This window comes from Daucus carota, chromosome 6, assembly GCF_001625215.2.
Source record: "Daucus carota subsp. sativus chromosome 6, DH1 v3.0, whole genome shotgun sequence".
In the NCBI taxonomy this organism is placed as follows: domain Eukaryota; kingdom Viridiplantae; phylum Streptophyta; class Magnoliopsida; order Apiales; family Apiaceae; genus Daucus; species Daucus carota.
Genome location: NC_030386.2, coordinates 3,306,661 through 3,319,965, shown reverse-complemented (window position 1 = coordinate 3,319,965; position 13,305 = coordinate 3,306,661). Strand labels below are relative to the sequence as shown.

The 13,305-nt window shown below is 37.9% G+C and overlaps 2 protein-coding genes across 2 annotated transcripts; both read right to left on the bottom strand.

The window, feature by feature from the left end:
* Positions 1–940: 940 nt before the first annotated feature.
* On the bottom strand, positions 941–1,486 carry LOC108225625 (uncharacterized mitochondrial protein AtMg00310-like). Its single transcript, XM_017400553.1, has one exon. The coding sequence runs from the start codon at positions 1,484–1,486 to the stop codon at positions 941–943; it is 546 nt and encodes a 181-aa protein (XP_017256042.1).
* A 5,266-nt stretch (positions 1,487–6,752) lies between these two features.
* LOC108226982 (aquaporin TIP3-1) lies at positions 6,753–8,476 on the bottom strand. Its single transcript, XM_017401977.2, has 3 exons — positions 8,197–8,476; positions 7,666–7,916; positions 6,753–7,437 (listed from the first exon to the last, which is right to left on the bottom strand). The coding sequence occupies exons 1-3, from the start codon at positions 8,324–8,326 to the stop codon at positions 7,039–7,041; spliced, it is 780 nt and encodes a 259-aa protein (XP_017257466.1). The 5' UTR covers positions 8,327–8,476; the 3' UTR covers positions 6,753–7,038.
* Positions 8,477–13,305: the final 4,829 nt, after the last annotated feature.

Below are 13,305 nucleotides of genomic sequence, written 5' to 3'. Positions count from 1 at the left end.
TGTTGTGAAGCAGAGCATTTACCACTGTTAAAGAGTCACTCTCTACTACCACCTGACCAGCAGCCAGACTTTGAATCCACTTAAGGGCCTCTTCCAGACCTACATCTTCAGCCTCTAATACCGTCACCTTCTCCGCTATACACTCTGCATACCATCTACAAAAACTCTGTGATCATTTCTTAAAAACCATCCCAACGTTAAAGAAAGAATCACCTTCATGAATAGCTGCATCAACGTTAAGTTTATGCCATCCCGCTTTTGGAGGTTTCCAGCCAACACGAGAACTACCTTCAGTTGCTTTCATAAGGACCTGAGATTTTTCTTGAGCAGCCACCCATTGAGCCACCATCCTCGAAACTACTTCCATGGCAACTGTCGGGTTCATCTTCTGTTCTTCCCATACCTGTTTATTTCTTACGAACCATATCCCCCACAGAGCTTTTTTTATACAAACCACCCTTTTTTCAGATTCAGACTCCAACTTGTGTAAAGCCCATGAAGCTAAAATTTCCACCTCTGTCAAATCGAACCCAACACCCAAACTCTCCCGGAAGGCTTTTGCATATTGGCACTCCACAAACACGTGTCGCATATGTTCTATATCTTGCTCACACATTGGACACATAACAGAAGTATGCACCCATTTTCCTCTTAGCAACCATCTAACAAGTATATTATTCTTGCAGACCCGCCATAAGAAATATTTCATCTTCTGAGGAATTGGTAACTTCCACAATCTCCTCCATCCTTTTGAGCCATCTTCCTCTGAACTGTTGTTGTGACTCTCCTACCAGTAGTGATAGCCAGACTTAGCTGTGTAGCGACCATCCACGGTATGCATCCATGCTACTCGATCATGTAACTAGCTTTGCGGAATTCTTCTCTACAGAATGCATTCAACATCAACATCATGAAAGGTTTGTCGTATCTTAGTCTTGTCCTATTGTTTAATGTCAGGACGGAAATACTCCTTCACCTTGTCATTTCTGCTGCTGTTTACATGATGATTCTCTACTCGATAATCAGCCTTCCCCCTTAGCCATTGATCCGAGAAGATATTGATGCTTTGTCCATCTCCTAACACCCATTTAAACCCCTTAGCCAACACCTCTTTAGCTTCACAAATACCCTTCCAGATAAAACTAGCATCTCGTCCCACTTGAGCTTCTATGATATGATCATCTGGGTAATAGCGAGCTTTAAAAACCCGTGCCACCAAGGATCCTAGATTATTTAAAAACTGCCAAATGTGCTTGCCTAGAGGAGCAAGATTAAAGCCATATAGACTTTTGAAACCCAATCCACCCTTCTGTTTTGACTTACACATTTTACCCCATGAGAGCCAACGCAACCCTTTGCTAGTGCCTGAGTTGTTTTTCCACCAGTATCCATTTAGCATTCTTTCAATCTCCCGAGACAGTGATTTTGGAATTAAGAAGCATGACATACAGTAAGAAGGGATGGCCTGAGCTACATTTCGGATCATTATTGCCTTTCCAGCCCGAGATTATTTACTGTTACTTCACCCTTGGATTACAAAACTAAAAACTTTCTTCTTCGACCGCCCAATCAGCGAAGGCAACCCCAGATATTTGCTATCTTTTCATTGTGCACCCCTAGAATATTTTTAATCTCAAGCTGTTTGTCTCTCCTGACATTGGAGCTAAAAGAGATTCCTGACTTGTTAAAATTTACAGCCTGGCCAAACTGATTTTCATACTCATTAAGCAGATGCTTTACTTTTTGAGCTTCCTCTGAATTTGCTTTGAAGAATAGAAAGCTATCGTCTGCAAAAAGTAAATGGGTAATTGCAGGAACATTGGCGTTAATGCAATAGCCATGAATTCCCCCATTAGTAGCAGTTACATTAAGAGAACGAGAGAGTCCTTCTACACAGAGTAGGAAAAGATAAGGTGAGAGGGGATCCCCCTGTCTGAGACCCCTACTCGGATTAATAGGCCCGGCATATGTACCATTCATACACACCATATACTGCACAGACGTAGCGCAAAGTTTAATCCAGCTTATCCATTTTTCATTGAAACCCATAATCTTCAGTCTATGCCACAAATAACTCCAGCTAACCCGATCATAAGCCTTACTGATATCGAGTTTTAAGGCCACTTCCCCATCTTGACTACCCTTCTTCGCTTTCATAAAATGAATTATTTCAAACGCAACAAGAACATTGTCAGTAATACTTCTGCTCGGGACAAAAGCAGACTGGTTTTCTGATATAATATGAGGAAGGACTCCTTTCAATCGATTTGCAAGCACCTTGGCTAAGATCTTATACAAGACATTACAGAGTGCTATCAGGCGAACATCTGTAAGTTTCTCCACATTCTCTTTTTTAGGAATTAGAACTATGTTTGTGCTGTTCAGGTCTGCCGGAAAAGCATTCTCATCAAGCCATCTTTTGCAACACTCGAACACCTCTCTACCAATCAAACTCCAAAAGTGTTGAAAAAACGTAGGACTAAATCCATCTGGTCAAGAAGCTTTCTCCGGGTGCATCTGTTTCAATGCTGTTGTAAATTCCTCAAAAGAAAACTCTGTAGTTAAGCTGTAATTTTGATCCTCTGTTATTATGGGCTACTCTGAGTTAGAATACAGAGTAGTAGCATTATTCAACCCGGCCCGAGAAAACATCTTTAAAGTAGTCCTTAGTCATAGTGCACATCTGTTCATGATTGTCAATTTTCTCCCCTTCATCCGTCATCAGATAAGCAATATTATTCAATTTCTTCCTCTTCGAAGCTTGAGCATGAAAAAATTTCATATTTGCGTCCCCTTCCTTTAGCCAGAATGCCTTAGCCCTCTGTTTCCAGTACACCTCTTCGTGAAGTAGTAACTCATTAAGCCTTTCTCTTTCTTCAAAATAAGATTGAATTGCCGCCTCATCTTCCCGAGACACAAGCCTGTTCAGAACTTCTTTCTGATTTTTCACTTTCTCCCGAACTTATGAAAGAAGTGTCTTCCCCAGTTTGACATAAACGATGACGTTGATAAGAGCTTAGGAAGGAGGTGCATAGTAGGGAGTTCTTTCCAGAATTTAGTCACTTCTTATTTAAACTTTGGTTCCTGCAACCATAAATTCTCAAATCTAAAACAAAATTGCTTCCTCGACACAGTAGTGTCAACCAGAGCCAGTTGGATGGGATCATGATCCGAGCATGTCATGTGATTAACTCTCAATGTACACAAGGGGAACTTACGCCACCAATCAGCATTTGCAAAAGCTCTGTCTAAGCGTTCCCTGACCCAGTTTGGTTTACCTTTACTTTTCTCCCATGTAAATTCTCCTCCCAAGAGATCCATCTCCATTAGATTACAATCTTCAATTGTTAAACGAAAACCTTCCAGAAGAGATTCAGGATGAGGGTGCACTCCCTTTTTATCCGAAGCATATAACATATCATTGAAATCTCCAAACACACACCAGGGGAGCGTATCTTTTGCAAATAGCTGCCTTAGAATAACCCATGATTCTTGAGATCTGGATACCATCAAGCTCGCATGCACCTACCAGATATAGAAAAGACAGCATTTCAGACTCATCATGGGCATTTTGAGTTTCTATTGTTACCGTTTAGACTTACCAATGCCCCCTCTACTTTTTAGGCCTTAATGAATAAATTATTTTCAGCATATCTAAGTAAATTTGTTCTTGTTTTCTTCAACGATATACTCATCTATAGCCGCACATGGGATGACCGCTTGAACCATCTACGAATAGTTTTTTTGGTCTTGAAGCAGAATAACCGCTTTTTACAAGAATATAAATGTTCATTGGGTAAATCTAAAGTTTCTTATCTTGGCCATATTATATCAGCTAAAGGTGTGATGGCAAATGCAGAAAAAGTTGAAGCTATGATTCAATGGCCTAGACCAGCAAATATTCAAGCTTTAAGAGGATTTCTTGGTCTCACGGTTTATTATCGAAAATTTGTGCAGAATTATGACCTCATTGCAGCCCCATTAACCAACATGTTGCGCAAGAATGCTTTCACTTGGAGTAGGGAATTAACAGCTGCATTTGAACACCTGAAACGTGCCATGACAACAACCCCGGTACTAGCTCTACCCAATTTTGAAAATGATTTTTTAGTCGAATGTAATGCTTCAGATTATGGTGTGGGGGCTGTGTTACAACAAGATGGCAGGCCCGTTGCATTTTAGAGTAAACCTATGGCTCAACGACACACGAAACTTCCAGCCTATGAAAGGGAGCTCATTGCACTCTTTCAAGCTATACGCCATTGGAGACCATATTTATGGGGCAGGAGATTTATCATTCGTACAGATCATTTCAGCCTCAAATATTTGCTTGATCAACGGATTAGCACGTCACCACAACAGCATTGGATAAGCAAACTTCTAGGCTATGATTTTCAGGTTGAATATAAGGCGGGTAAGGAAAATAAAGTGGCAGATGCTTTGTCACGAAGAGATGAAAATGTTGGACTGATTGCAGCAATTTCTGGGCCACAATTAGAACTTTTCCGGGCTTTGAAGGAGGAGGCAAAAACGTCGCAATAAATGCAATCCTTGATCAATAATGTTAAGTCTGGAAAATTATCATCAATTTGGTCTTATGAGAATGGGCTGGTACTCTACAAAAATAGAGTATATTTAGATCCGAATTCTTCTCTTACTCGAGATGTTATGATGGCACTGCATAACCAAGGCCATGAGGGATACCAAAAGACTTTATTTCGCATAGCAGCAGATTTTTATTGGCCTGGGATAAAAAAGTCATCCAAGATTTCATCAAATGTTGTGTGGTTTGTCAAAAAAACAAGTCTGAGAATTTACAACCATCTGGGCTGTTACAACCTGTACAAGTTCCCCTACAGATATGGTCAGATATATCTATGGATTTCATCGATGCCCTACCCCCGTCATTTGGAAAACTGTTTTGATGGTTGTGGTGGATCGATTTTCCAAGTATGCGCACTTTATTCCTATGGCTCATCCATATTCAGCGGTATCTGTTGCGAAAATTTCTTTGATCAGATATTCAAGTTACATGGTCTACCAGAGACCATTGTCAGTGACAGAGATGTCACATTCACAAGTTCCCTTTGGACAGAGATATTCAGATTGAGTGGGACGAAGTTAATTTTCATCTCTGCTTACCACCCACAAAGTGATGGTCAAACGGAGGTCGTCAATCGCACTATTGAAGTCTACTTACGTTGCTTCACCAGTGATCAGCCGCGTAAATGGATGCAATGGATTTCTTGGGCTGAGTATTGCTATAATACTAGCTACCATTCTTCGCTGAAAACTACTCCCTTTGAAGTTGTTTATAGAAGAGCACCACCTCGCCTTTTAAATTATTGTTCATGTTTGGCTCGAGTGGAAGTTGTAGACCAAGAACTCAAAACTCGAGATCAGGTTGTTTCAACAATTCGTGAGTGTCTACTACAAGCCCAGAATATTATGAAAAATAACTTTGACAGGTCTCACAGAGAAGTTCTCTTCGAAGTCGGGGATTTGGTCTTATTGAAGTTAAAACCTTATCGGCAATTGTCCTTGACATCCGGTAAGAACAAAAAAGTTTCCCCTCGATATTATGGCACGTTCTTAGTAGAAGCAAAAATCGGGAAGGTTGCATATCGCCTTCAACTTCCTCAAGAAGTCAAAATACACACAGTTTTCCATGTCTCCTGCTTGAAAAAGTTTCATGGAACCCTTGATGAGACAACCCCTACATACCCAACAGTTCACCAAGGAGAAGTAGTGCCAACTTCAAAAGCTGTATTGGAAAAAAAGGTTATTGCAGGAGAATACCATATCCTGATTCATTGGGATGGCTTGTCACCTTCTGAAGCATCCTGGGAATCAGCTACACACATCGAGAAGCAATACCCAACATTCGCGCTTGAGGTCAAACGTTTTTTGGAGGGAGGGAGTAATGTTATAAATAATAAGTCTCAGGTGATTCCTTTTCCTCATTATTACAAGAGGCGCAGTCAAAACAAGTAGTTAGGAACAGCTGCTTAAAGCTATTTTTGTGGGAACATAATGGTGTTTGATTGCAGGTTTTTAACTTATTTATTATGGCAGATTTCTTGCTAATTGGTGCAGATTTTCAGGCTAGTTATTAGTAGCAGAATTATTGCTATTAGTTGCAGATTTCTAGCAATTGTTATCTCTATTCTTGATGCTTAGCTTGAAAGTTTTGTATTTAAAGTGTGAACAAGAAATAAGAAGGGAAGAATTATTTCCTCAACTATGTTTACATTATGTTTACATGAGATCAGTGAGAGCTCTCTAATTGAGCTCTCAGTACTTCAGGGCCGTTTGGGTGAACTTAAAATAAATGCTTCTTACTTAAAGTGAAAAAAAAGTGAAGTAGAAGTTAGAAGTTAGATTAGATTTATAAGTGATTAAAGTGTTTGGGAAAAAGTAGAAGTCATGAAACAAAAGTCAGGTTTTCTATCTTTTTATAAGTGTTTCTCGACTTTTTACACAAACGGTACGAATAATTGATTCTAAATTAAAACTTCAAAAGTGGACTTAAAAGCCCGACCCAAACACCCACTTCTTATTTATTTTAAAACCAGTTAACAAAAATAGGTAGAGAATCAGAAGAACACCAGGAATCGAAGGACATTTCAATCTATAAGGTGAAGTTGATAGGTTTTAGTAAATACAAAAGACCTATACAAATTAAAATCCAACACAAAATCCAACACATGCATGTCATTATGTACAAAATTTTGCACACATTTATGTGCGCCAAGTATTTTTCTTAAATTTTTGAGTTTAAAATACACAAACAATAACTGTGCTCCGATTATTACTGAACAGAACAAACTGACCATACATACAATCGACACAAAGTCCACAAACACACACAATAATGAACAATGTTCAACACCACTAAACCAACACACAGTCACACACACCAACTGTCCTAGCCCAAACACATGAACAAACAAACTAGACAGACTTTTTATTCACCTCACACCACCAGCAACCCTTTTACACTAAAACACACATTCCCCATTTTCACAACTCACCACCTCAGTAATCCTCCGGAGCCAAGGGCTGATGAGTCGGATGCCGGGCCACCGGAGCCGGATCGGCCTCGATAATTCCAAACTCATAGACCACACCAGACAATGCAGCACCGATGAAAGGACCTAGCCAGTATATCCAGTGGTTGCTCCACCTCCAGCCTACCAAGGCCGGTCCGAATGCTCGAGCCGGGTTCATCGACGCTCCGGAGAATGGCCCTCCAACTAGTACACTTGCGCCAACCATGAGTGCAACTACGAGAGGCGCAATGGTTCCCAGATGGCCTCGTTTGGGATCAAGGGCGGTTGAGTAGTAGGCGTGCATCACCGCGAAAGTGAGTATTATCTCCATCAACAATGCGTGCCAGGTTCCAACGCCTGATGCCACTTCAAATCCAACTGGTCTCTAAAAATTGGAAAAACAGAACATAATTATATCATTTTGCTTGAAAATTTTAGCTTCGTTGAAATATAATATGATCCTGATAAGTCTTCTTCTGACAATTTAATATTTTAACAGTTTAAGATTTTAGATGGATTAGTCACTTTCCCGTCATACTTACAAAAAATAAAAATTGAGGGTTTGAGTTCCTAATATTCAAACTTGTGTAATCGGGTAAATTGATATATATACCATGCCATCGGTAGAGAACCTCAACAAAAGAGAGGCAATGACAGCACCCAACAATTGTCCAAGCCAATAGTAGATGGCACGAACAAGAGAGAGTCTGCCACCAACAAGTGCACCGAGAGTGATGGCCGGATTGACGTGGCCACCGGAGATGTTGATGGCGGAAGCCACTGCCGCGAAGAAGGAGAATGCATTCGCAAGTGCAATCAGCAGCAGGCTTGATGCTCCTAGCGCTCTCACACTGTACATCTTATCTGCCAATCAGGGCAAATCATATAATGATTAATCAACAATTTTAGACAGCAAACAAAAAAACTTTGCACCTAAACGAGAGAGAGTGGGAGAGAGACAGAGAGAGAGAGAAGGCACAACGAGAGAGAGTGGGGGAGAGAGACAGAGAGAGAGAGAAGACAGCTTAACGAGAGAGAGTGGGAGAGAGGGGGGAAAGAGAGAGAAGGCACCTCAACGAGAGAGAGTGAGAGAGAGAGAGAGAGAGAGAGAGAGAGGACAGCTAAACGTGAGAGAGAGACATACCAAGAGCAAGGACAGAGCCTTCAGCAGCAAAAACAAAGACAAAAGTGGAGAGAAACTCGGCCAAAGTAGCTCGCATGGTATGCGGATGAGTCGCATCATCCGTCCTCCCAAACTCATATCTTCGAGGCATGATTACACTACACTTTTATAATCTATCAATCACCTTGTTTATATGATCAGATCAACCCTATATTCACTTTCAATCACCTTGTAATTATATCTTCTCTGCTATTCTATAGGCTTCTTTAGACCAAAAGATGTGACAGAAGAGATAGATATGGAGTCGAGAAACGAGGGGAGATATATACAAGATTTAATGGATGAACATGCAAATAAAAATAGAGAGAAAAGGTGACACTTGGAGATGAAAATGCATAGCATGGTGACACGTACACTGTGTGCTGGCTTCTCCTCATTTCTCCACCGTTTTATATTATGTCAAGCCCTTATTCTCATGCACGACTTATTATTTTCCTCGTCGAACCATCCATCTCTCTCTTCTGCCTTTAAATTGAAAATAAGAAATTGATATAAATTTAAAAGATGAATGAAAATTGATTTAAAATTATAAATTCGTTTGAGATACTTTTCAAAATGACTTCATTTTTTTGATAAATTTATTCATAATCATACGTTATCACTTTATTTTTGTTATTATATTATCAAAAATTCATAAGTCATTAACAAGTCTAAATTATCCAAATAGACATTTTAATCTTCGAGTTAACTACATTAAATTATCTTAGTCATAAGTTATAATTTTAGACTCCGTCAAACGGTCTTTAAATTACTTTAATTTTTAGTGATTAGATTTAATATTGCAATCAGTTTATTTTCAAAACTAAAATTTATATTTAAAATAATTTTATTATAATGAAGTCAATATAAAGTCTTTATATTTTTTTTCATTGAAACAAATTTATGCAAAGTTTAGCAAAATTTTAATTAATTGGACACCATTTTAATCCCATACAATCCACCATAGAACTATTGGAACATCCAAACCTGCTTAAAAACTCGACCTTAAATCCCATCTTGACCCTATTGTATGCCGTTCACAACTATATTCCATTCAAACCGGTTTGAGACCCTCATTTTGGGATTCCACAACTTTATTATCTCTATTGAATATTAATTTTCATTTCATTTTTTATTTAATAACTTTCATATTATATATATGCGACTAAAACATATTTTTTAAAATGTTTCTTCCAAAAATAAAAATATTGTTTATTTGATTAACACAGAGAAAGAAAGATCATCAATTTAAAACTCTTAATTCAGATGATAGGATAAAATTCTGTTTTTCTAAGTATATTCCTTTTTCTTCATTGCAACTTCTCGGTGACCAAGCATAGCTCACTGAGAATTGTTTCTAACTTGGCACTATTTTTATTCATTGCAACTTCTCTTCCATCTTCAAGTACATACTTAGATACAAACTCTTCATCAATCTTTATCTCAGAGAATCTCTTCCTATATTCCGTTGTTTTCTTGATGAAGGTTGACCACCTCTGAGTAACTTCAGTATTCTTGAATCTAAGAGATTGTGCATGTGGCAAGTTATTTCAATGATTTGTTGAGTATGCCAGATTCGGCAAGGTTGTATATATACTCTTCCATTCTCAAGAAATAGAGCTATCTTTTCCTTATCTTTCTTTCCATCCCATGTATCCATCAATATTTGAGCAGACTCAACTCTATCAAGAGGCCTTTGAGTGACTGATTCACCAATTCTTTCAGTTACAGGAAAAGAATCTCTTACTACAACCTGTAGACCATTTTGCATCTTAGCATGTCTTGAACCAATTCTAGTTCTGTCCTTTCCTTCTCTGGCCTTTGTTCCCATAGACAGATAGACTTTTACATCTGATTTTCTCTAACCAATGCAGGTTAGTAAATCTCCATAATCACTTTTTCTTTTCATCAAAAGAAAGATTTTTTAGGACAGCTTGATCATGATCACACTACTAGAAAAACAGGATTAGACATCACACATTAGACATCATTTAGGAAAATCACAGATGTTAAAACCCTCTTTTACATTGAATTCATAAAAACTAATGCCTGTTAAAAATCTAGACATCACCTAAGACTAAAATCGATGTCTAAAACATGTTTTTAATAAATTGACCGCGATTCCCAGTTACCCCTCCCCCCCCCCCCCCCCGCGCCAATTTTTGACAAAAAAAAAAAAAAAATCCCCCCTCGTGCTGTCCAAAAAATTCCCCCGTGTGTTGTCCAAAAAAGACATCAACACCCGTCCAACCTTAAACATAAAATTGAAATAAAAATACATAAAACTAATTAAACTACAAAAACTAAACTCACTTTTTGTCCAAAACCCATTCTCCCCGTTCTTCCCCTTTTCACAACGAGAGATACCTAGCTTTCAATTCGTCCAATTCATCCTCCAATTTGTGCGCTAAAAGGTTGATTTGTCCTATTAAACTTACATTTGTTCGATTACAACACTCATTTGCTTCTTTATTTCATTTTTTCAACAGATCTCAGAATTCAGTTCGACTTTGGAGTGTGTCGATTTAGTGCGTGCTCGGGTTTGTGGGCTTGGTTCTATCTCAAAGTCTCTCTTCAAATTTTGGGTCAAGCTGGTTCTGTTCGAGTTGGAAGAGGTAATTTTTTATTTTTTTTTGAATTTGAGTTTGGGTCTAAATGTTGTTCTACATGTATGTATATATGTGTTCGAGTTTGTGATTTGTAGATATATGGTTGTGTAATATATTTAAAAATGTATGTGTATTTGGCTTGTGTTTATAAATTTTAAATCTATGTGTTCGAGTTTGTTTATGTTGTATGTACTAATTGAGTTTATTGGAATTTGTGTTTGCTGTATGTTAATGTTTATAAATTTTTAAAATGTATGTATTTGGCTTGCTCTCCTCTATTTTTTGTTTTCTCTGTTTTGTGCACCTGCCTGCTATATTTTCGTACTTTCTCATATGATATAATAGTTATCTTTGATATATCTAGTAAATTTTAAATTATATCCACCAGCTATTTAAATAAAATAGCTATGTTTTGTTTCGTGCACCTGCCTGCCATGTTTCTATGCATTAAAATCTACGTTATGTTTCTTAGTAATCATGTTGTTTTGATAATAAGTAGATGCACTCACAACCCCATCTGTCATTTTGGATATATTTCAGTAAGATTTGTAAGAGCAATAAATCCAGACGAGCACAATACATTTCGAATTGAAAATAGCCACTCATGAGTACACAATAAAATCAACGTGCTTTATACGCCCATTCCATTTTCTGATAAAGTTTAATGAAATGGAGTTACATGAGAAATGATAGCAAAAATAGATAGTTAAGTAAGTAGTGTGCAAAAATATTATCAAGTTTTTTGGCAATTAATTTGACAAACAGGTACTTTAGGGATAACATGGACAAGTCATGGATTGTGAAAGATAGGGATTCACTAGAATATGAAATGGCGGTTGAGCAGTTTTTGATATTTGACGAGGAAAACTCTTGTGACCCCAAAAAAATTCTTTGTCCTTGTGCACGATGTGTCAACTTAAAAAAATATTGCATAAAGATTATCAAGGGCCCTTTGTATGAAAATGGATTTAGTTTAGGTTATGTTGATTAGATTGGCACACAGAAGAGTCTATGACTAGTTCAGTAGTTGATAGTAATTGCTAAGGTCCTTCCCATCTGTCAACGAAACTGCTGCCATCGCAAGTGGTACTACTGTCAATGAAGCTGCTATCACAACTGGTGAAACTGAAATCAATGAAGCTGTTCCTATGGAGACTGACAATGTTGTCAATAAGCTCCTACGGATACAGAAGCTACTGTCGAACATGTTGTCTATACTGAAACTATTCCAAAGGAAATTGAGCACATTGTCTTAGCTACTGTCAAGAATGATGAGATAAACAGAAGAAGAGGATTAGAGAAATTCCTTGAGAAAAGGGCAGCAAGGTGGACATCCCAGATGTGGTCAAGAACTAAAATATCCAGCTAAGGTCCATACAAGAAATCTTCTCACTAAGGCTAATATAACTCCACTTCAAATGGATGAGGAAAACAGCTTTGTTGGGATGAAAAGACTTTTAATGAAAAGTGTTATTGAAGCAGGGATTGACTATGATGATGATGGAAATGTTGAATCAAGAATTATACAGGTTATTTCATCCTTCGGTCAGTGGTCGTGTGTGTCAAACTGTCTTTGTTAAGAATTTCAAGAATCACAGAGATGATGATACTCGATCAATTTACTTCTTCGAGCTCAAAAGATTAATTGATATTCTGCAGGACGATCATACTGTCTCCACTAAGATAATGAAACCAATTCTTGATTACTATGATCTTAGGAGAATAAAGTATGAGGAGATATATGGAGATTGGAGATTTCATGATGACTCAGATTATCTCAGTCCTAAAGAAGAAAATCAAGTTGGTGAAAAACCAGAAGAAGTCATTGACTTGACTGCTGGTGATGAATACGAGCAACCTCGTCAACCCCCACAGATAAATCCACCTGAAACTCAAAGGTATCAACACACCTCATCCAGCTATCAAGAACAGATAAAGGAAATATTAAACCTCTACATAAAAGTGAATAGAGATCACTCAAAGAGACCATGTTACATTTCTCGTGTTCTGGATATTCATGTAAGGTACAAAGACACTAATCAAGAAATTCATATCAAAAGTCTATCAAAATTGAAGATTATTGTTGTGAAAAAAATGTATATTAAAGTGACCGGGTCTTTGAACAACTTGGAAGCTCAGTTTGCTGAAGAATGTGAAGCTGTTCTGGGAAGCAGAAAAAATGAAGATCCAAAGCTGGATGAGAAAAGAAGAGAAACCTTCTATGGTGTTCCTGGAAAGAAATTCCGAAAGGAAAGAAATGAAATGGAATTCAGATGTTGTTCCAGTGGACACATACTATGGTTTAATATTGATGGAGTAAGACAACTCGGTTCTCATGCTCTTATGCTAAGAATTCAAGAAATTGAAGATTTTGTAGAAACTCCAGAAGAAGTTGCTTTGGTTGCTGATCTCAATCTCTCGGTTGATGAACTGAAGGAAAGAGAACGGAAAGATAAAGAAGAAAGGAGAGTTCGAAAATGAG